The sequence below is a fragment of the Melopsittacus undulatus genome, chromosome Z (assembly GCF_012275295.1).
Source record: "Melopsittacus undulatus isolate bMelUnd1 chromosome Z, bMelUnd1.mat.Z, whole genome shotgun sequence".
Classification (NCBI taxonomy): domain Eukaryota; kingdom Metazoa; phylum Chordata; class Aves; order Psittaciformes; family Psittaculidae; genus Melopsittacus; species Melopsittacus undulatus.
Genome location: NC_047557.1, coordinates 18,729,507 through 18,752,460, shown reverse-complemented (window position 1 = coordinate 18,752,460; position 22,954 = coordinate 18,729,507). Strand labels below are relative to the sequence as shown.

General features: G+C 40.4%; 1 protein-coding gene across 2 annotated transcripts; it reads right to left on the bottom strand.

The window, feature by feature from the left end:
* Positions 1–17,693: 17,693 nt before the first annotated feature.
* GPX8 (glutathione peroxidase 8 (putative)) lies at positions 17,694–22,167 on the bottom strand. 2 transcript variants are annotated; one of them, XM_005151949.3, is made up of 3 exons: positions 21,937–22,167; positions 21,084–21,345; positions 17,694–18,421 (listed from the first exon to the last, which is right to left on the bottom strand). In XM_005151949.3, the coding sequence occupies exons 1-3, from the start codon at positions 22,141–22,143 to the stop codon at positions 18,258–18,260; spliced, it is 633 nt and encodes a 210-aa protein (XP_005152006.2). In that variant the 5' UTR covers positions 22,144–22,167; the 3' UTR covers positions 17,694–18,257. The 2 variants fall into 2 exon arrangements, with proteins under 2 accessions (XP_005152006.2, XP_012985227.1); XM_013129773.2 differs by lacking the exon at positions 21,084–21,345 and having other exon boundaries at positions 18,353–18,421.
* Between the last annotated feature and the right edge of the window lie 787 nt (positions 22,168–22,954).

The following is a 22,954-nucleotide window of genomic DNA, read 5'->3' as shown; positions in this document are numbered from 1 at the left end:
GTTATTTTTGTAAATGCCCAGAACTAGAAGGATTATATTTATTTGTTTAGCAGGTGCTCAGACATATTGCAGCCTCTGCATCTCTGATTACTTTCCACTGGATGTCATCCAAGCAATTTTACTTTGAATCATAGCTCCTTTGGGGTTTCTTTTTTGTTTCTTTTGCAGCTGTGCAGCTGTCTATTCTGGCAACAAAAGCAACATGAATTAGCAAATTTACTACCTGTGATGTACCTTCTTTTAGCTCAATGGAGAGACATGGGAAACTGAAGTCCATTTCCACTACCATCACAATTGAGTGGTTGCAGGAGACAGCTGAGACACAGCTTCATATAATCAAACTTCTGTTAATGTGTATTAATAGTCATTCACACTTTATAGGGTGATTTTTTACTGTAAGAAAATATATTTAATATGTCAAAACTACAGTGCAAAAGCATTCCTTACAATTTACTGAACAGTATACAGCTGTTTAAACAAAGTGATAAAAAATGATATTACAGACGTAAACTCTTTTCATTTAGCCAGATTAACCTGTTTATTGTACCAAAGACACACCTCGGTATATTGTTACCCTCTTTCAGTCAACAGTTGCAACACAGACCCTGAGAGCTTATGAATGCATTTGAGCAAGTGCCTAACAAAGGACAGACACTCAAAGTTACGAAGTTTAAATTGCAGCTTCTGGCATGTGTGGAGCCATCAAACAGGTGAAGTTAATCTCACCTGTATATGGTTTTCTTCCTGGATGAAATACAAGTCCTTCAAAAATACAAAACAAGGCTAGACTCATGTGGAGTTTCTTCTGTTTTCATAGTGTCCTAGAACAGTTTGGATTGGAATGCACCTTAAAGATCACAGAATCACAGAACCCCAAGGGTTGGAAGGGACCTTGAAAGATCATCTAGTCCAACCCCCTCATGTAGTTTTTCAAAATTCAAACCATGAAAACTTCAAAATCATGGACTTTCAAAGGCGACAAAAATGTTGCAACAATGTGTGAATCACAGACTTATCAATGTACAGGCTCCCTTCTGTATCTCAGACTAGGCTGCAGCCCTGGGATCTGTCAGACTACAAACTGACTTTGGAGGTACATGGGAATGTTGGCAACACCCCAAAACAACTGCTCCTCATTGAACATCTGGTCTCATATTTGTAATTTTAGTCTCATTTACCACAATTTTGATTTTTTTTCAGTCTGACCAGAAAATACCCAACAAATCTCCCAGCACAGGATGCTGTTGAACATACACCTCACTTACTTTTTCCTGATTTAGAAAGCCTGATTAGAAATAAGCTTCATCAGCCAAGATACTGTTTCTCAGTCTGCAACTAGTTTCCTATGAGAGCTGCTTTTTAGAGGAAGAAGGAAATTATCAACTCACTGATCGAATATCCAGGAGGACAAAACAATTAATGAATGCAAACTGGATCACAGATTTAGGTGGTAAAAGAAGAAGCACAAGTATTGCTGGTGTGGCTTTCAGAACTAAGCGTGGAACCTATCTCTTTATTCAGACTTGCTCCCAGGTGTGCACTGGGCAGGGTAATAGCCAAAAATTTGCCTCTTTTCAACAAGGAAAGAGCAGATAGGTGGGTAAATGCAATTTTTTTGAGAGCTCCTATATTATGATGGCAATGGGTACCTACACAGTATTTAAGACAGAGAGATACAGCTTTATGTACTCACACTGAATTAGATGAACACAGTCCTACAAGCTAAGCTTTAATTTGGTTTATTAATTCCCTAGTTGCAAAATATGCTAAACAGTGTTACTGCTGGTCAATACATCTATTAAGTTCAAATCCTACACAAGAAAAAATTTGGTATTTTATCCTTCTCCTTCCCCTTCCCTTCTTAAAGTCTCCTTACTTAGTTGCCTTGTATTATGTTTGGTAGTTCAAAAGTACCCAGAGACATTAAAGCAGAGTCCTATTGTGCTGCATGCTCTGTAAACTCAGTCTTTTGGAAGTGTCTTTTTTGGAAGGATGTCCTTTTGGCTTATGTTGTGTGACTTTTTTGGTGGCAGAAAACTCACAAAATTTCATGGTCAAATATTTACAGGAGGAAAACAAGATACTTACTTAACTGTATTAAATATGATATTTCTTCTTAATGCATTCTTTCCCTTTGTAGCAGTTTTTAAGCTTTTTTTTTTTTTTCCAAAGGTTTTTCTAGTATTTGGTGAACCCTTCTGGACATGTTTAGAATGTCTTACATGGCCAGGACGTCAGTGCAAGGAGCATTGATCCTGACCAACCTCTCACAGGAGAGTTTAACAAACAGCTAGGGTAGAAGAAATAGAGATGTGGACTTCTGGAAAGGCTTTTCCAATTATTGTGCAAAAAAGCAAGTTCTGACCTCCAACACAAATTCTTTAACACACGTTAGCACACATTCAGCATCTGAGGTTAAGCCTGAAGATTGTGAAAAAATTACTTATTTCCTCATTAGTTACTAAGATATTATCTTGGAAATCCCCATGTTCCAATTGAATCTCTTTGGAAGTTCTCCAGTATTTTTTCTGGGTCGTTCATATTTGGCACAGCCCCTTCATTAAAAAAAGGGGCTTTTGCTCTCTTCTGTAGGCTTTGAATCAGGCTACAGAGGATGGGAAGGCATGAACTTCTCAAGCTCAACAAGCAAGCAAACACATTGGTCTGACTTGCTTCAATAAAATAAACAAAGGCCAGCAAACAGATATCAGACCTGAATGCTTGCCCCTAACTAGGAGATCCATCTAGAGAGGAACTAAAAATTTTAGTCCTGAATTTTGTCTGCTTGTTGGCCAAAGCCATCACCCATCTGCTATTACAGAAGGAGCCTTGGTTGAAACCAATGTGCAACTCCAGCAGCACCTGTGGAATAACCTATGTTCTTCTAGATACACAAGTAAAGTTTTCTGTTTCATATGATTCACCTTCTCCCAAGCTTTAAGCCATGTATGGAAAGAGTTATTGGGCTGAATGAATGTTAGGGGTGTCAGATGCTTTTGAAAACTGCTCCATAATCTAATCAAATCTCTTTGTTTAAACAAAATATTTCTAGGTATGCTTTATCACAAAGCAAATACGCCTGTGTAACCAAGGGGCATTTTACTACCATTCACTACAGTGCAAATTAGCAAGTAGGTCATAATTTCAAGATAATGAATGCTTGTTAATTATGTTTACATTTCAGCAAATACACAAGGGCTAGATTTAGAAGAGATTTTGGCATGAAGAAGTTCTTCAATGACAACCAAGAGTGAAACAAACAAGGATGCGGAGAAAAGTACTGAGGGATTTGCACTGGCTTTCATTGCTCATATTCAAGATTTTTCAAAAAAAGAAAATATTAAAACTGAGGAACAAAAAATAAGCAACGATGGGAGATGGCACACAAGCAAGAAATATTAGCAGTAGCACTTACAGTCAAGGTAAAAAAGGTGAAGGCAGAAGTTAGAGGCAAATGAGAAGACAATCAGTAGCACACAAGGTTACTTTTTAATATAATAAATAGAGGCAGTAACTGCTCACAAGTACTTTTACAAATCCACTGGGAAAAGACTGATCTGATCATGGCAATCCATGCTTCAAAACACAACCACACACCTGACAACCAGTGTCCAAGCGTCAATGTTACATGTGGGATGCAGGATTCCCAGGTTCATCACTTCTGGTGGACATTTTCTTGGCGTTGTATTTGCTCCAAAATGCAATTATTTTTCCCTGCTCTGGCTCTGTGTAGACAACCTGAACATGTAATGATGTGTGTACTCATCAAAGGGCAGAAAGTCAAGCACTGGCTCCACCTATGCTCTGAGCTGTCTGGAGTGCTCTGTAGCTGTTCACATGTACTGCTGTACTGCCATTCAGTACTGGCAGGTCCTCCTACCAGTGTATTGGGTTAGGTGATGAAAGACGTGCTTCTGCAGGTGTGTAAAACCACATATGGCTGCCAGTGTATGGAGCCACCTCTTCTCTCCTGATCTTTGATCGCTTCCTCGGAGTTGAAGGGCATTACCAAAACACTGCATTTGACTCATACAGTTGCCTCTTTGGAAGTTTTTTGCCATAAGTGTGTATCTGTCATTCAGGAACAATGTCTCTGTTTGCATTTCCCCCTGATTTTCAGTTGTGTATACCTTTTACTGAAGCCTGTCCCAGATTTCATGGGCAATGGCTGAGCTGGTGCTGGGGCACATGAGAGGACTCTGTGGCCTGAGGTCTGTAAACACTAGTACCTCCACTTAACCTTAAATACGCAAATTGACTTAGTGGCTTTTGCAGGACTGTCTTACTTAGGCCTAGTCATGTAATAGATGAGATAGTTCTGCTTGTATGGTTTGTGTGGTAAGGTGTGGAGCCCACAGGTTTTGAGGATTATATTAGTTTCTTGAAGATTTAAGTAGGAAGCTTTAAGAGAAGGGAGGTTTTCTAAGGTGGTGTTTCTAGAGATCAGGATTCTACAGTTTTGCACTTCAGTACTTCACTGCTGTATGAAGTAGCCATCCTGAGGGATGTAATAAAAGGAACTATACTACTTACAGAAAAATGCCCCCCCTGCTGAAAACCATCAGATCAGTTTTTCACTTCAAGTGTTGGAGCTTTTAACTTTAAATGACTTCTGAAAAAGAGCTCCATTTATTAATATAGGTTGATGTCAAATGCCTGAAAAGTTTACAGGTCTGCAAAGAGTTTTTTCTTGAAAGTAGTTTATGTTGTTATACTTTCATGGGTATTCATTGTCCACCAACTAATAAGTAGCTTTGTAATTCCATAACTTAGGTGGATCTCAGTTAGAAATTAACAGACAAAAGTTTCCTACAAGTGTTTGTATCCTTGGGGCATTTTGCACAATTTTATTGTGGTGAGAGGTAAAGACTGGTACAAAGTCACTGTTTAACCTGTGACGCACCAGTGCTCAGCATTCTAAAAGCTCTGATTAAGTGATTTCTTTTCTTAGGAGAAAATACCTGTATTTCTTTCACATGGTTGGTTTTCTATGGATGACTGCATAGGTGATAAGAGGTGTGTACCCAACACCTCTATAGAATATTCTTCAGAAATATAATAGCTATCAAATATCTATTCACGTTATCACGGTAATGGACAACACATGCTCCACGATGTTCTGAGGTGTGCAATGCAGAGCAAGTGCATTTCAACAAAATGAAGAGGAAAGGAAGAGATGAGGCTTCAAATAACACAAGAATCTCCTACCCTGTGGGGTTTTGTGTGTGTGTGGTGTGTGTATGAAAGGTGTTACTAATAAAATAGCTATAGATCTATTTATTGATAAATGTTTTCTAGCATTTTGTTCTTGGTAGATGTGATAGTCTCCAGCATAGTTCCATTTGTATGCATGTTTGTGTTGTGTTCCTCTCTTTTCTTTTGTTGCCAAGTTCATGTCTTCCAGCAAAATTCAGAGTCCCTTTGTCTCAGTTGGTCTTTGGGTGGGTGCAGAAATCCAAGGCCCTTGCAGGACTGGAGACTCACACTGCCTCTGAGAAGAGAGAGATGGAATGGACTTGTATCTGGTGTGAGGGAAGAGAATTTCACAGACTGTGTGTGAACAAATATGATTTAACCTGTATCTGTAACCTGAATATGGAGAAAGGGTTTTAGAAGTTTAAGAAGGTAGAAGAGTTGAAATAGATGAGTATCTACTATGAAGCTAGGTACAAACTGGCAATCTTTGATTCATGAAGCTTTTAAAGTGCTTAACTGAATGAACACAGTCTGAGGTTATGAATGACGAATTAACCTGTCATCTAGAAACTGCATAAACCACTGGTTTGTGGATGTTACTATCTCAATAGTGAGGGATATTATCTGAGTTTAACTACAGACCTGTTTTTGAAGAGTGTAGTACCCAACAGAGAAACAAAACAAACAAAACAACAAAACCAAACAAACCAAACAACCTACCAAAATACAATTTAATCAAAACCTTAGCTTATGGTTTTCAACCATATTGAAAATATTCAACTAGATTGAACATTCCCTGAATGTTAGTTTTTTGAAGTGAAACCAGAGAATTGTTTCCATGGGAAATAATGGTGTGGAGGTGCAACAGAGTTTGAGGAACTCTCAGCTGATGGAGCTGGACCTGTCAGCAATTATTAGATTGAAATATACTTGCAAAAGAGGTGACAGTTGCTTTTTAAGGTGTATAGCCTGTATACCCAGGAAAGAATGTTAGAGCCTTGCTCTGTCTCCAAGACCACCTCCAAGAAGAATCGTCTACAAGGGGTGCCTGAAGTTTTGGATACAGTTACAGTTCATAATTATTGAACGCCATAATTACTTTTTGATAACTTAAATTTTACAATAACAGCAGTTTGGTATAGTAATATAATAATAAGTAATGTGGTAACAGTGGAAGCTGCTAGAGAAGCTTTGAAAAGCACTACATCTGAGTGTCATTTTGGCAGTTTGTTAATCCAGACTCTCAGGATTCCAAGAAGAACTATTATTTAAGCACACAGTTGGCAGCTGGCAAGGAACGCAGAGGTTCTGTTGTTGGGTTGGAGTTTAACCAAGGTAAACAAAACATAGCTCTATGTTCCGCAGACCCCAAAGCCAGCACAGGATTACAAGGTGTTTGAAGCCTTAAAAGAGACATTCTTTGTAGCAGTGGTGTGCTGAAATAGATTCTTAATGTGCACAAACAGAGGTGAACACTGAAGACAGAAACTTATCAGAAAGGCCTGGGACAAGCAGGATAGGTCTTGGTCTGCCCACTGAGCAGCAAAACGAGGCAATTACTAGAGCGTGCTATTGTTTCATGAAAGCTGAACGTCATGTTAAATAGTATGTTACATGAAAAGTCATATAATGTATTCTTATATAATGTATTCAAATGCACATATCCCTTGGTACACTTGTTTTCCTTTTTCCTCCTTCCTTTCCCCAACCCTGTTTTTAAACCAATAAAAACCTGTTACAAGCCAGAAACTGACAGCTGATCCAAATTCTTTCCTGAGATAAACTGATCCTTCATCTACTTACACATGCCTGACAATGAGGCTTGTTATGAGTGCTGAATTTAACATTGGAAATATAAAAAAGTTTAGGTGGAGAGGAAGGTGTGGATAAATGGTAAAAGTCAGAAAAATATACAGACAGTCTTCAGCTCTTAAGTGTCAGTGTATCCGCATAGTGCAGCATACTGGCAGTGACAGAATGCAGCACATGAGGAACAGTTACAGGGTTTTTAATTTATTTTCTCACTTGTTTGTGTAGATGCCATTTTTCTTAATGTCTGAAGTGTTCATCTGAGGATAAACAGTGGACAGTCATTTCTACAGCTCACTTCCCACACACTCACAACCCCTTTCCTGTGCTGGCAAAGATACATGAAATGGGAGATGCCTGATGGGCAAACTAGCAGACTGAGATGTTAAGTGCACAGCTTAAGGTAATCTCCAGCAAAGATTCAGGAACTTTTCTCTCTCCTTGTCCTCTGAAAGACATCTTCATAACATCTGCTTTTTATAGCTAAAATGAAGCTGTGTTTCACTGCCAGAATATTCCAGTTGTCTGGACAACAATATCTCATACTGGAGTCTAAACAATGGTTCTTAGTTGCAGTGAGAAATGATGTGACGAATACAGCCATATGAACTGAGTACCTTCCCTTTCCTGATTCTTTCCTTCACCTTCCTTTCTCTGCTTTCTGTTGCACTTAGAAACACTTGAGAGGCAAAGCTCCCTTTCATAAATCTACTGCTATTGTCACTTGCTTTGAGATGCCAACCATTATATAGTATAGTTGAAAATATTGTCTGACATTCCCTAAATATTAGGTATTTTAAGTGAAACCAGAGGTTTATTTCCATGGGAAATAATGGTATGGAGGTGCAACAGAATCTAAAGAGCAGTATTGTTTACCTCTCTTTCTCTGACATGGAGGCAAGCTGTCATCTACTACTTTTAAGACAACTTTCTATGACCAGCTTTTGTGATGAGAGCTTGCCAGAACTTGGTGAAAACTAGCATCACCTCTTGTCAGCAATTATCTGGCAAGGAGCACACTCATTATCGTGTTCTGAGACATCTGGGGCTTACAATTTTTAGTGGTCCTTGGTCAGCAGTCTGGATGTGATGAATCCAGCTTTTTCTGAAATGTGTTATTTCAGTCAGTGCTTAATTACCTGTAGGCTTGTAACTGATGTCCAGACCCTACCTTCAAACTATAAACCTGTATTTTAGCTTGAAAAATTCTGAAGGCTGCTTCTCCTGAAAAATTGGTATCAAAAGACTTTGGCCATAATAGAGGAGAAAAACCCCAGAAATTACTATGGGCTTGAGAACCTGCATGCCAGCTTTCATGGATGTGTCAAGCAACAACGTATCAGCACCATCTGCTGCCAGCAGGGGCAAACTACATGCTTCCTACGTAGTGGTTTGGGGATATTTTTACAGTGAGCTACAAAAATTCACTCCCATTTCTAGTATGTAAGTAAAATAACTGAGCAATTGGCTGCATCGGTTCTATAATGAGGACCCTAAAATGAGAAAGAAATGAAGTGAGAAAGAAATGAAGATACTTGACCAAGAAGAACTTTTAATTTCACTTTGAAGAGACACATGTTAGTGACATGCTGGAAGCATTTTAGAAGAGATATGCTTATCTGTGGAAAGCTTTTCTAAAACAAAAGTCCATTGTTTAAATTTCAGTTTCAATTTTTAAGTGACAACAGAGGTTTTATCTACTACATAGTTTCCAGAGTACCAGGTGCTTCAAGTGAAGACGAGAGCTTTAAGAATATCCTTGGTGTGTTGTGTAATACCTGCCTCAAAATCCAAGTCATCCTCCTTAGCAAACATAAAGCAACTCAGATTTTCCCAATTCTGCTTATTTCTGGATTTTATTTATCACTGATTTCATTTAGGGATCTGCTTATTTTAAGGCTACTAGCAAACATAGTGTCTTGGTGTGTTTTTTACTTGCTAATCAGCATTCAGACATTTTACAGAAAAGTCTCCAAATCTTTTCTTGTAATGTGTTCCTGATGTATGCATGCATAAGGTTCACAGGCAGAAATCCCTGCTTGTAACACCAATTGCAGTGCATCATGTTATTTACTCTTTAATGGCTTGCTCATCACTAATTAATCCTAATTCTAATTCACTCAAAGAAAACCTTGTTGACTGAACAGCTTCTGACTTGTATTCCAGCTTACAACCATATAGCTCTCAGACTGCAATCTCTTTCATCCCACTGTTGAACAAACTGTGTGGTTACAGGTTTGCTCATCTGAAATTAAGTTTTCAGTACGAGCAAAAGCTTCGTTAAGAGGCCCAGACACTGGTCTGATATGTAACGGTTCAATATACTTTGCCTGAGTGTTGCTAATTCATTGAGTATTAAAGTCAGCTGGCTTTGCCATGCATGCCAGCATCTGCTGTTAAGGAGGGTAACTGCTGGTTGGCTGTGAAGGATAGTCTTGTAGGAAGAGCTGGTATTCAGTTAAACGAACAACTGAAGCATTGCAAACAGTCCTTTGTGGTAGTACTCTAGCAATGAATGCCTTATGTGTTGTTTGCTTTATGGAAAGCTTTAAGGTGGAGTTGAGTGACTCAGACACTTTCTGTCCTGATTCTGCTTTAGCTGTGTCCTTACCAGTACAAAAGGAGATAATAAAGTGACACTTTTGAAATAATTTCATTTTAATGTGCCAAAACAGGTCTATCATCTGATATTTAAGTACTGCCTGTAACTCAGGCATCAATAATCTCCTCCGTCTTGCTTACATGATATCCTTTTTCAGACGTGATGTTTGCAGCAGCTACAGAAATAGTAATGAGTCAGAAATGGGACTTTTCATGAGAAGATCTTAAGGTCCTTTCCAACCATAACTATTCCATGATTCTATTGGATTTTTGCAGAAGAACTTTTTGTTCTTGTTCAAATGATGCTTTTCCAACTGAAATTCGGAAAAAAATTTCTCTTATATCCCTGACACCTTAAGTGAAAAAACTGAGCACATTTTAAAGGTGGCAGTCTGTAACACTTTTAATGTTGACTCTCATACAAAAGCTAGAAAAGATGAAAAACTTTCACTTTTTTAGAAGCTGCTTGTCCTCAGCTTCTATAATTTGAAAACCATCACTCAAAATTTTGAAACTGTAACAAAGGCTGAAAAAGGGATGATTCTGAACTTATTTTTTTTTTTTTGGGGGGGGGGGGGAGAAAATAAAAAAGGAGGTATATGTTGTGGTAACTCCTCTTTTCACTTCCTAGCTCTTTGGATTTAACAAAACCTTATATTGCAACAAAAACACAAAAACCATGTTCAACTTATTTCCTCCCAACTCCAGTTTTTGTGGGTGACACGAGTGCCTAAGGTGTGTGCAATCTCCCTCTCACCTGCCCTCCATAAAACACATGTAAGCAACTTCATCTGCTGGGACAAATTGATTGTCCACATTTTCCCCTGCGACTTGTGCCTTTGCCCATCCCATTGAAACAAGCAATTGCAGGTTGAGTGGTTGCTTATGGCAGTGGTTAGGTTCTGCCCAGTTTTGTTTCTGGAAGTCTTGGCCACCACCACACACTGCAGAGATGGGGTGCGCTGCGTTAGGTCTCTGCCTAGCCCCGTTTTCGGACAGCCGGGCCCGGTCACCTCAGTGAGGCGATGCTCCCCAGGCCTCGCTGCGAGGCCGCTGCTGGGTGCCTTCGCCCGGCTCACCACGGTCCGCAGAACCATCGGTGAGAAGCCAACCGACGTGAGGGGTTTTGCCAGTGGAGAGCGCGGAAGCTGCACTGCTCTGTCCCGGGCAGCGGCCGAGGCAGCCCTGTGGAGGTGACGGCCTCGCGGCCTGTCCGTGCCCGGGAGGAGCCAGGGCCATTTGGCACCGGCCGCTGCCCCGCTCCCCCCGCGCAGGGGCTGCGGGACCCGCCGCGACGCGCTCCCTTGCCGCCGCCGCTCCTTGGCGCCGCCGCGCAGCCCGGGCGCGCTCCATCCCGCCGGCGGGTCCGGTCGGGCCGGGCCGGGCTGGGCCGAGCCGCCGATTCCCGCCTCACCGAGCGCGTCTGAGGGTTGCTTAAAGAGCAGCGGCGGCCGGAGCAGCGGTGCGGGTGTGCGGTGGAGGGGCTGGCACCGCCGCACGGGCAGCAGCACCCGAGGGCTGCGGGCTGCGGGCGGACTTTCACCACAGGTTGCCTTCAGTACGCCTGCCCTGGCCACCCGATCACAGCCCGGCGGGCGCCCCTCCGCCCGCAGCGACCCACCTGGAGGTCAGGTCATCCCGCCTGAGGCGGCAGCCGCGGTTGTCTCTGGCGGCCCCGGCGGAGATGGAGTGGAAGCTGAGGAAATCGGACCGGAGGACAGGCAGGAGGGATGAGGACTTGCTGCCGGTAATGGTGCCCTGTGCGATGACTGGGGGCGGCTGGGGAGCTTGTCCTGTGGCTTCCAGGGAAGGGAGCTAGGCAGGGTGGAGAGTGATTTAAGGGAGGAGAAGCTGCGAGGCACGCGTTTGTGAAGTGTTGTGCCTCTGTGTTTCTTTCAAGGAGAAAGGGATGAGAACATTTGGAAAAGACCTGAAGCGGAGCCGCGAGCAACGCCTACAGAAAGCAACTAAGGTAAGGGCAAGCGCAAGCATTCACAGTTTGTATGCGCTGCGCTAAAGAGTTTATCTTTTTACATTTTTGGGGGAGAGAGAGGTGGAAACTGTCGTAAATAAGTGATCTTCAAAAAAAAAAAACCAAAAAAAACCAACCCAAGATTAAAGTATTTTTTCCTTTCCTATTAATCATTCTCACACTTCCTTAACCATACCATCTGAAATGTACGGAAACACAAGTTATGGTAAAGTGTCATCTGTTGAGGGGAGAAATTCAGAACACCTGTGTGGGCTTCTCTCCTTTGACACTAGAGGGACTGCTTGCTGTTTGAAATGATTGAAGGGGTTGTATGGATTTACAGAGCTGTCTTTTTATTGGCAGTGCACGCTGATTTGTCCACGTTTAGAGGGTGGTAAAGATGAAAGGGACAGAAAACCTTCTTGCATAGCCAGTAGAAACATAGGTGGAAAGCCTATAAATCACCAACATGCTTGACAGTAAAAAGAGGCAAAATATAGGCAGCTTCTGCTTTATGGAGTTGACAGAGATCACAAAACCTGGTGAGACAGCAGTACACAGGCTGGTGGAATGAGAGGTGAAGGCATAGAAGGAATTGACCATGCTGAAAATACTGAAGCAGGCAATGAGCAGTACTCTCTTAGATGTGACCAGAGTACAGAAATGTAGCCACCAGCATGCTGAGAATGTCACTTCAACATAAATATTTCATGTAAGTCACCCCGTGGGAAAAGCTATGTTGTTAAATTGAGCAATGACTGGGTCCTAGTAGAACAAACTTTGGAGGGGGATGGTAAGGGAGCACTAATGACCAAAACTCAAGAGGATGTAACAGTCTGGCAGTGCGCTAGCTGGCTGTTGTGTCTGAAGTGTCAACAGCTGCTAGCTGCACTCCATATTGTTTCATTCAAAAGCATCGTGGAAAACTCAGAGGTGGCCTCCTCTTGCTATGGAACAAGCAGAATTCAATTAGCAAGTGCTTTTATGTGGCTGCTAACAACAGCATTCAGGCAAGTAAATTTTCCAGTGTTCTGTTTCATATTGAGATTTAAGTTGAGTGATTTAAGTCCAGTTTTAAAGAAGCAAGGGAAAGCTTCGAATTTGGTATTCATTTTTATATAGAGTGTATAACTCGGTGGCTGCTTTCCAGCATGACTTCAAAGGGCTTTCCATCAAAATGGATGTTGTAGGTAAAATTTTGCCTCCATTCATCCTAAATCCATAAGCTTGAATCTTGTATCTTTATGCATCTTCCATTATGTGGCTGCAAATGGAGGTAGTGTGGCTGATCACCTGATGTTAAGCTGCTCTATGAAGCAACCAATGATAATTCTAATTTCAAAATAGCCTAAAGGTGACTACACTTTGCGCTCATCTAGACTAAAATTTCAACAGTGACCATAAAAGGATGCCCAAGAGAGAAAGGGCTAAGGTTAACTATATGTGATACTAATTAATTTGTGGAGATAACAAGCTATATTTGTGCTGGTAAAACTGAGGCAAGAAACTCTTTGCAATGCTATTCAGTTTGTTTTGGATAGTCTGGGTTCTGATTCTACTCATACTGCACTATTACTTCTGTTTTTTTTTCCTGAATCAGAAACTTATCTGTGTGATATATTTCATGACAATATTTACTGCTTGAACTTGTGCATGTATGTGAAACATCAGCTTCAAAACACATGAGCAATGCTGAATTTAGGTAGAAAATAAGAGATGTTTCCAGGCATATTATTTCATGAGACATCTTGCTCTGCAGGGATTCTGTGTCTGGTAGGCAGTGTGTTGCTAGTTGGCTGCTGTATCTGAAAGGAGCAGCCACTACTGCACTGTCACCAGCTGCAGAGCCAGCTCATCACTGTTTAAAGGAACAGCCAACCACTTTGGAACGTGGTAGGGGTCTAATTTCCGGGAATGCAGGTGGTGTGTTTGTGTGTGATGGGATGGCAGTGTATGTTAGCTGGTTAAAATTCTGACATCAGCTAACATGCAGTTGCTATCCTTTTCCACATACCTTGATCCCTGCAATGGAGAGCTACTACTTCTGCATCAGGAATCTTTTGGGTTCACCTATTTTTTTGACTGTCAGACTTATTTTTGGTATTACAGTGGTGTCTTGTATTTCTGTTATCCACTATCATCCAAAGAATTGTGAGAATTTCTAGTCGGTTTATTCTCTGATTTTCATCTGCTTTTAGCAACCAAGGTAACAGGAAGTTTGTAAACAGGAAGTTTGAAACAGATAAATAATTAATAGAATCATAGAATCCTAGGATAGTTAGGGTTGGAAAGGACCTTAAGATCATCTAGTTCCAACCCCCCTGCCATGGGCAGGGACGCCTCACACTAAACCGTGTCACCCAAGGCTTCATCCAACCTGGTCTTGAACACTGCCAGAGATGGAGCATTCACAACCTCCCTGGGCAACCCATTCCAGTGCCTCACCACCCCTACAGTAAAGAATTTCTTCCTTATATTCAATCTAAACCTCTGCTGTTTAAGTTTCAACCCATTACCCCTTGTCCTATCACTGCAGTCCCTAATGAACAGTCCCTCTCCAGCATCCCTATAGGCCCCCTTCAGATACTGGAAGGCTGCTATGAGGTCTCCATGCAGCCTTCTCTTCTCCAGGCTGAACAGCCCCAACTTTCTCATACAGGAGGTGCTCCAGGCCCCTGATAATCCTTGTGGCCCTCCTCTGGAGTTGTTCCAGCAGTTCCATGTCCTTTTTATGTTGAGGACACCAGAACTGCACACAATACTCCAAGTGAGGTCTCACAAGAGCAGAGTAGAGGGGCAGGATCACCTCCTTTGACTTGCTGGTCACGCTTCTTTTGATGCAGCCCAGAATACGATTGGCTTTCTGAGCTGCAAGCGCACACTGAAGCCGGCTCATGTTTGTTTTCTCATCATTTAAACCAATTTTAAGCTATAGAAATTTTCTTAAAGCAAAAGAAGACCAGTTAAAAAGTCACAAGAGTTTTAAAGTTTGGGTTACTGAGTAAATAGATGCTGGAAAGGCTTAAAATAACTGTCTGAATGCTATATCTGAAAAATAATTACCTTTCCATTCTATATTAAAGAAAAAAAAAAGACAAGTCACCTTTTAGAGTTTTTCTTCTCCTCTTGCTTCTCAGAATAACTTAATTTGTGAACAGCAGTACATTTGTAAACAGATATGCACATAGTCTCACCAACCAGGAGACACAATCTGAATAGGACATAATATTATACCTTGGAAGGATAAAGGCTGGAATACACTGATCCTTTGACTGATGTTACACTGCGAGCTTCTGTCATACTGCCACAGGTAACTGTTACTTCTCATCCTGGCACTTCAGGCACTTTGAAGAGTTAAAAAGAAACTTGTTATTACTTGCTGCATCTGGGTGCTGCCATATGTGCCTTGCAAAGTGCAGGTGTCATGGGAAGAGAAACAGCATCACTGTTTGTGATGGTCCAAAGAATTGGGGTGATCCTGCTGCTGTGTGTGGTGATTAGGCAGTGTACTTAGTAGCTGTTCTACATGCACCAGCAACTGACTACACTGCCACATTACCACATCACTGCTGAGACAAGAATATTATCATAAATACTGTTACAATATATATACTGGTTTTAGAAATATATCATCTGATCCTTAAAGGTGGTATTGGGCACAGTGCCTGACTAATTTCCCTGACTGAAAGGAGCTCTTCTCGGTTATACAAACTGAATGAACAAGGGTAAAAAAAGTAACTGTAACTGTATTTGATGTACCTGTACAGATAATTCAACTGGCTTCTAAAGAAGTTAATAAATTATGTAAGTATTAAGTAAGAGTTTCGGATTTGGGCAGTTTAATCTTAAATTGGTGAGATTATTTAAGAATCTAATAAACATGTTTTAATCTGTTTATAGTGTTTGTAGTTAGTATTTTTTATAAGATATACCCCGCATAAATTGTAAATGTACATCCCACATGAATGTAAATGTTTTATAAAAACATGTATTCGTATTACTTTGTTGACTTTTGACTATAGATGCATGTGTGCTTGTATAACGGTGTTCTGTCTTTCATTTATTTGCCTTTCCAAAAATTTGGCTGGCAAAGATGCCTGCTTCATTTTTACCCTTTTTAAGTGTTAACTTCATTTTAAGAAAGAAGTGGTAAGTTTATCAGTGATCTGCCCTAAATATTACATTGGAAAAGCTGGTAAGTCTCATGAAGAATAAGTAACACAAACGTACTGAGCTTAGAGTTTGAAAAACTGAAAAACTTAAACTCTGTGTAGATTCAGGACTGAATGGTAGCTATATTCAAATTTCTACAGAAGATGGTTGTAGTGGACTTTGATCAAACAGTGAATTAAGACATTTAGTGACTGTTTCCTCAGGCAAAATCTTCCTTTTCTAGAAATCTGAACTAAAAGTAATTCAGGAAGCAGGGAGTTAAATAATCATGTCCACTCTTTTGCTAATATCCCATGCTATTTCTGAATACCGGGAAAGATATTTGATCTCAATGCTGGCACTGAGTTATTTAAGATTACAGCAAGCCCTGTGAAAAAGAGAATGTGAGCTGCAGTGAGTGAATTGCAAGCAAGGTGTGCACATTCCCTTCCCTCCTGATCCCTTCCAAATGAGAAAATGATACTTCACAGTTTATCTCCCATTAGGGTATTTCAAGAACTTGAGTGAGATTTCCTGTATGTTGAGTAATACGCTCAGGCAACAACAGGATTAAAATATATTATTTTTGGGGTGTTCCACTAACAGCACCCAACATTTCTTTATACCTACCCTTTTTTATTCGGTGATAAAACAACCAGGGAGATATAGTAGTGCACATGAATGGATGTGCATGTTTTAGTCACATACATTTTTCAAGTAAAGATATCATCAACCACTTATGGGAACAACATGGTGTCCTGTCACTTAGTTCTATGGAATATAGACTCCTGCCAATGAGGGGAGAGAATCTGCATCTGTTTCATTCCTACTCCATCAAAGCTGCAGGGGCATGTGACAAAAATCACCTGGCACTTTTCACTACATGTTCCCAAGGCTGGAACTGTACATGCACAAGAAAACTGGACTGAAACACAGAACCTCAGTGTAAAAGCAGGAGCTGTTTTGGCTGACTGGGTGTAGAAACCTGTGAGCAAAGAGCTCAGAAGTTGATCTAAACCACCAGCAATAGGCATGTTTGGACCCTTATGTAGGCATCTGCTGATCTCTGAAAGTTAGATAAAATTTTCATGCATAAGGTTTGACCTTCCTTCCAAAATGATGCTTATCTTACTGAGGGTGACTGTTTAATCCTCCACATCAGTATCATTACTCATTCTTTTTAAATTGTTTATGTCCTTATCCTTCAGAGGCTTCTTGTGAAATTCTCCATGAATTTCACAGTGGAATGAGAAAATACCGTTTTTTAAATTGCTTCTGAATTTCTCACCTTTTTGATTCAGTTATGTGGCTATCTTTATTGGAAAATGTTTTGAAGCACTTTGGATATTTTCAGTCACTGTTAGATTTGCAAGAGAACAGTGTTAATGCTTCCAGTCCTTTTTCATATAGAAAACCCCTCTGAGATGCTGTTTCTCTCATTTATATTCTCTCAGGCTTCCTTTAAGACTTAGACAGCTGGAATGAAGTTCCTTATTTCAATTTTCTGTCTATATTCATTGCAAGACAAATCAAAGCACTTGGCAGTTTGAAACAGAATAGTGGAACAGAGTTGGAAATGGGTTTGTGGTTACATGCATGATGGGGGAGACTGCAAGTTGAGAAGAGTGGGGCTTAAGGCATGAATTTTCAGCCCCTTCTTCTACCTTTACTTAAGGACTGGTTTATTCCAGAGATGCAAGGTAGAAGGATGTCTGACTGCCAGGCTGTTGATGTTTGTTGCCCCTTGAATCTTCCTGTGAGCACCCATGTGTCTGTATTCACATAGGCCCTGCTTTCATCCAGGTCAGAAGGCTGGGGATCCAGCTCATAGCCGAGTTGCTCTACTGCAGTGCAAATGTATGCAGAAGGCTAAAGAGGTTAAAGGTGCTGCTGTAAACGTGAAATGTAAAATTAATCAAAATACAAAGCAGGCAAGGAAATATTTTTGCAATTTTTCCTTTTTCATGATTTTATTTTCTATGTACAGTTTTTTACAACTGACAGCTTTACAATTCACTCATCTTCCCTGAGAAGATACTGCAAAGCTGGTATTTTCAGTTGCATTTGTTTCTAAAATCCCTCCTGTGATGCATCTGGCCCCATGTGTTTCAGTCAGGGCATTTACGTGTTAATGGAATATCAAAATCTATTTGCTTCTGGTGGATAAGAAACAAAATTCTTCTGTGCAAATACAGAGTAATTTATCAACAATTCCTCTTCTTTTTAGCTATCTCCCTGCTCTTGATGACTTTAATTAGCTACTGTCAGTAACATAAAGAAACATTCAAAACTTTATGCAATTTCAAGATCCATCCCTGCAAGGTACTGAGTGTCTTGCTATTCTCAGTAGCCTCCTGTGATTCTCAAGGCCATTACAGGAACCAGTCCAACATTAACAGACATAGTATAGCTGAAAATACTAACATCAAAGAGAAGTAAAATCACCTGATGGTTTAGCTTCTAGCAGCATTTTACAGGAATGTAGTAAGGCTGTTGTTGAATGGATTTACTGCAAAAAATGGCTTTTTCATAGATCTTCTCTTTTTTTCACAATAATCTGCTTAATTAATGATGCGACTTCTGGCTTGATATTTTCTATAGGCTCTTCAGGTCTCCAGAATTTCACAACTTTACCTTCAGGGCTGACAAGGTATTTCCAAAAATTCCATCGAGGCTCTTTCTTTGAAGAATCTGTAAGAATGGCATCAGATCATTTTAGTGACTTACACTTGTAATTGTTTCATTGCTCTCAGTGATTCTAAAACTATGTTGAAGTAATCCTACCTTGTTCTCTCCCAGTAGTCTGGGCATGGGTTTAGTGGTTGGTGTTAATGATCTGAAAAGTGGGAAGTGAATTATGCTTTCCTCTCATTGTGAAATTGATAAAGAGTTCCTACTTCTACTATGCTGTTTTCTAGGGAGGATGATCTGAGATCTGAATACTCATTTTGGGAATCCCCAGTTTTATGCTGGCTTAGGGGAAATGAAATGGGAGCAGGAAGTTACTCTGGTGATGGCTTAATTTGACTCCTTAAATCCTATGAGGCAAAACTTTCTAAGATGAATACCAAGCAAGATAATTTCTGAGATCAAGGGGCTATCCATAAACTACATGGCTCCTAGAAGAAGCTTTGTCTTTGGAGGGTCTTACAGGTTTGGAAGGAAATCTCTCTGAGAGAAAAACTAGGAGAAAACCCCAGGAGATTTTGACTGTCCAGTGGGTAACAATACTGAATCCTATACTGAGTCTTGGAATCAATGGGTTGAATTTTGCCATTGTAGTACATTTGTAATGTTAGGACTGTAAGGGAACACCATGGCAAGCAAATGGGTATAGTAAAGCTCATGTCATGGAGCCTTTGGCCCAGCTAGTAGTTATATCTTTACTGAGTTGTTGTACCAGTTTGAAGCAACCCAGTTTCTGTATACTCTTCACTGTTCATCAATTCATATGAATATACAAAGTACAGACATGTAGGAAGCTGGACATTATTTGAGGAAAGGTGAGGCCACAAACGTTACCCAACAAAATGTCTTACTACTATGACAGAAACAAGAAGCAGTTGTGTAAAAACCCTGGGGTTTACGCTGCCAGGGGATAGTTTTTGCACTGGACTGACAGTGCTGAAAAAATACTAGCTACCAGTCACTGTCACAAGGGGGTGTAGCATGAAGATGCTCAATCTTAGGCTCATAGAATGGTTTGGGTTGGAAAGGACACTAAAAGTCACCTACTTCCACCCTGCTGCCATGGGCAGGGAAAGCAGAACCTGTCCCTGGGTGGGCTTGAACCACCAGCCTTCCGGTTAACAGCTGAATGCGCTGACCAATTGTGCCACAGAGATTCCCTTCTAACTGTCAAGCTGGCTAAATGAAGAAAACAGGTGCTTCCTTAACTGAAGATGAACAATAATTTCATGTGAAGTAGAGAAATGCAGAAAAAGACAGCCCTTATTTCAAAATATTTAAGTACCAGAGGATCTTTCTCCTCCCTGTGGGTGAACAGCATGTCAAGTAAGAAACAACTGAGTGCATGTTCTGTTTCTGACTGTTAATGTCTGATACTGATTGGTAGTTAGAATCTAGATTCATCCCGCACACCTAGTACCTATGTGCTTTAGTCTTCTCTACACGGAACTGAAAGGCACCTCCAACGTGCATTCAATAATTCCACCGGACATCAGGCTATTCAAGAGCAACGATACCTTACCTGAGGTCTTTGGTGACATGCCTAAGGGGAGGCAGGAAGAAACACAGTTACAGTGACAATGGTGACCGCTTAAATGACTCCTGAATGATACCAGTTTTCAAGCACATGACAGGTATCACAGAGGATATGGCAAGAAGCAACAGACTGAAGTAGTGTAAGAAAGATTTCATTTAGATGGTGGAATGACTTTCTGATAAGAGGAGCTGTGAACACCTGTAATAGACTGGGAGGTTTTAGCATCTCTCATCTTACTACTGTAATAGCGTGGAAAAGCTGCTGTAGTACTAATTTGGGTAACCATGATCATGTCTTGGGGAAGGGAAATGGAATATGGGTTTGAGCCTTCTACCTTATTTTCTCTTTAAACTTACGTGATAGAGAAGGATTATGTTCTCATTATTCTTTATTTCATACATCAGTATTTAGTATGGTTCAAAGACCTGGCCAAAGCTTAGGAGAATTCAGAAGATTTTCAAGCTGACTTTGAGACTATGAGCTCTTTGGTCAACTGAATAGAGTTTCATTTTGCTTGTGAGAATGTGAGGCTCTGAGTCACTAAATTTACTGTAACAGGATTACCTGTGCAAGTGAGTTTTTTAGGTTCTGAAATTCTCAAGACAAATTAATGCAAATCAGTGATTATATATAACTAAGGTATATATGCTTTTCAATACAGTTTACATAAAGGCAGACATATTACTCTACTAGAAAAAGGATTTTTTTAATGTGCATGTGGTTATGTAAAATCTTTCTGTAATTTTATGACCCACAAAATTAGATCTTTCTCCATAAAAATGTTGTTTTATAATAAAAGTTATACAATTTCAAATGGGATTTTGTAGATGGGACTCTTTGCTCTCAAGTTTATACATCCGCAAAATGTATCTTTGTAGCTGGGCTGGACAGTTTTTATAACTGTAAGCTGTTTTTATAACCACTGAGGAGAAATGGATGCTTTCAGGGCACAACTTGTCTGCCGTATTTTTGATACCCACATTGAAACTAGATGAACTGTATGGTGAGTGCATGTTTCTCTCCACTGACTATGAGGACTACAACGTTTCCCAACAAACAAGCTCAGACTACAATTTTGGGAGAATACCATGGTTACAGGGCGCTTGATATATAAAAGAAAACAGTTACCTATTAGAAATTTAAAGGCGGGTTCTGCTTCTGATCCTAGGATCTTGATTTTGTGGAAAACAGGGAAAGTTACTCCGTAGTTTCCTTTGGCAAAAGACTCTATTTCCTGGCTTGAACTAGGCTCTGATTCTCCGAACTGGTTGCAGGGAAAAGCCAGCACAGTGAAATGGGAGGGGCCAAACTCTCTGTGTAGTTCTTGCAGTGCGATGTAGTTTTTGTCTGTGTGCTGGCAGTAACTGGCCACGTTTACAACCAAAGTTGCCTTCAGAGAAATAAAGTTATAAGAGTAAGAAAAAACCCTAGAGATTGTGTAGAGATACAATTAAGTTTTAAAATGGCATCTCCCACTAACATAATCGTTCCTGCCAGAAAGCTGTTATCAGTATGTCTGATCATAATTTCAGTAAACTGGTAAGGATGATAGATTTGTTTAAAACAAAAATCAATAAAAACTTCAACCTACAGCTTTGTTTTAATATAAGCATATAAAAAAGCAGATATTTAAGACAGGCACTAGGATCATATTTACTAGATCAATTTTCAGAATTCAATGTAACATGCTACTATTCTTAACCAAGATTAAAATGCACAAATTGTATTGTTAGGCTATACTGAGTTGTAATAAATAATACGCCATTCCACTCCCCCATTTTTCTTGATTTATTACATCTTATGCTTAATTCCTGGAGCAGCCCTAAATAACAACAAAAAACCTTACCAGATAACTGTTTGAAGAGCAGGAATTTAGCACAAATCTTTGCTGAAAATTCCCATAACCAAACTTTTGTTTACCTACAAGTGGATATCCGTTTTCAGTAAAGATTCAAGAAGATGTAATAAAATCGTAACTTACTTTCCCTCTGTACTTCTCCAAGGAAATGGTTCTTCCTCGTGAATCCTTGACTTCGAAAGAATAAAAATCTCTGGTTTTAGGTTTAAAAAATCTGTGTTGCAGCAGGCAGAGAATGGCAGTACACAAAACCATTGACAGAAAGACAACAAAGACCCTGGCTTTGGGCACTGAGTATTTCAGAGGATAAGTAGTTGTTAGAGGCTCCATTTTCAGAATCTTTGGAGAGCAGCCTGGGCAGGCCTGGAATGTGAAGGAGGAGCTGAAATATGAAACTCGCAGCTCGGACTGGGAAGAGCAAGCTGCTTGCGTTGTAGCAGCGGCTCTTTCGTATCATAGTGCCTCTGCTGGGCCTCAGAGCTCCTGAGGAAAGAACAGAAATCTCTCTGGGGAGAAAAATAAAATCCAAAGCCAAAATGAAAGATAAGTGTATTCCTATCACCTAAAGATGCTGAGTGCTCTGTTAACTGATCTGTGTGGGAAACTGATGTTGGTCTGCCGCACACTGTCTTGAGAGTTGCTGGTGCCTCTGGGTTTGTAATTCAGCCCCAGCTCAACCCCTGTGCCCCTTGGGTGTCCCTGGCAGAGCGGTTTAGCAGCTGTCAGAGAGGCCTGGACAAGGAGCTTGGGGACCAGCTGTTTGTAAACCTTTTCTACAGCACACCAGGCAAAGAAAACCTGCTTGCTGACGTGCTGGCATAAGAGAAGATAGTAAAATGGTTTTTGTTTGGTTGGTTTTGAATGGAAGGTGTGTGTATGACTGATGATGGAAGACAGGTTGCTTTTCTTATTGCTTCTGGATAAGTGGCAACTAGATATGCTGAGATGAAAAGGTTGAAGGTCTGCACAAGAAAAGCCTGAGTTAACTGAGAATTTCAAGTATAAGCTAGACAGCTCCAGTGGTGTTCTGCTGATGTAATTGTGAAAGACACTGAACTTCACAGCCACAAAAGTCTGGTGTTTTATCTTTCTGCGTTTATTGTTGTACATGTTAAAGATGTTTGCATATTGACCTTAGTTT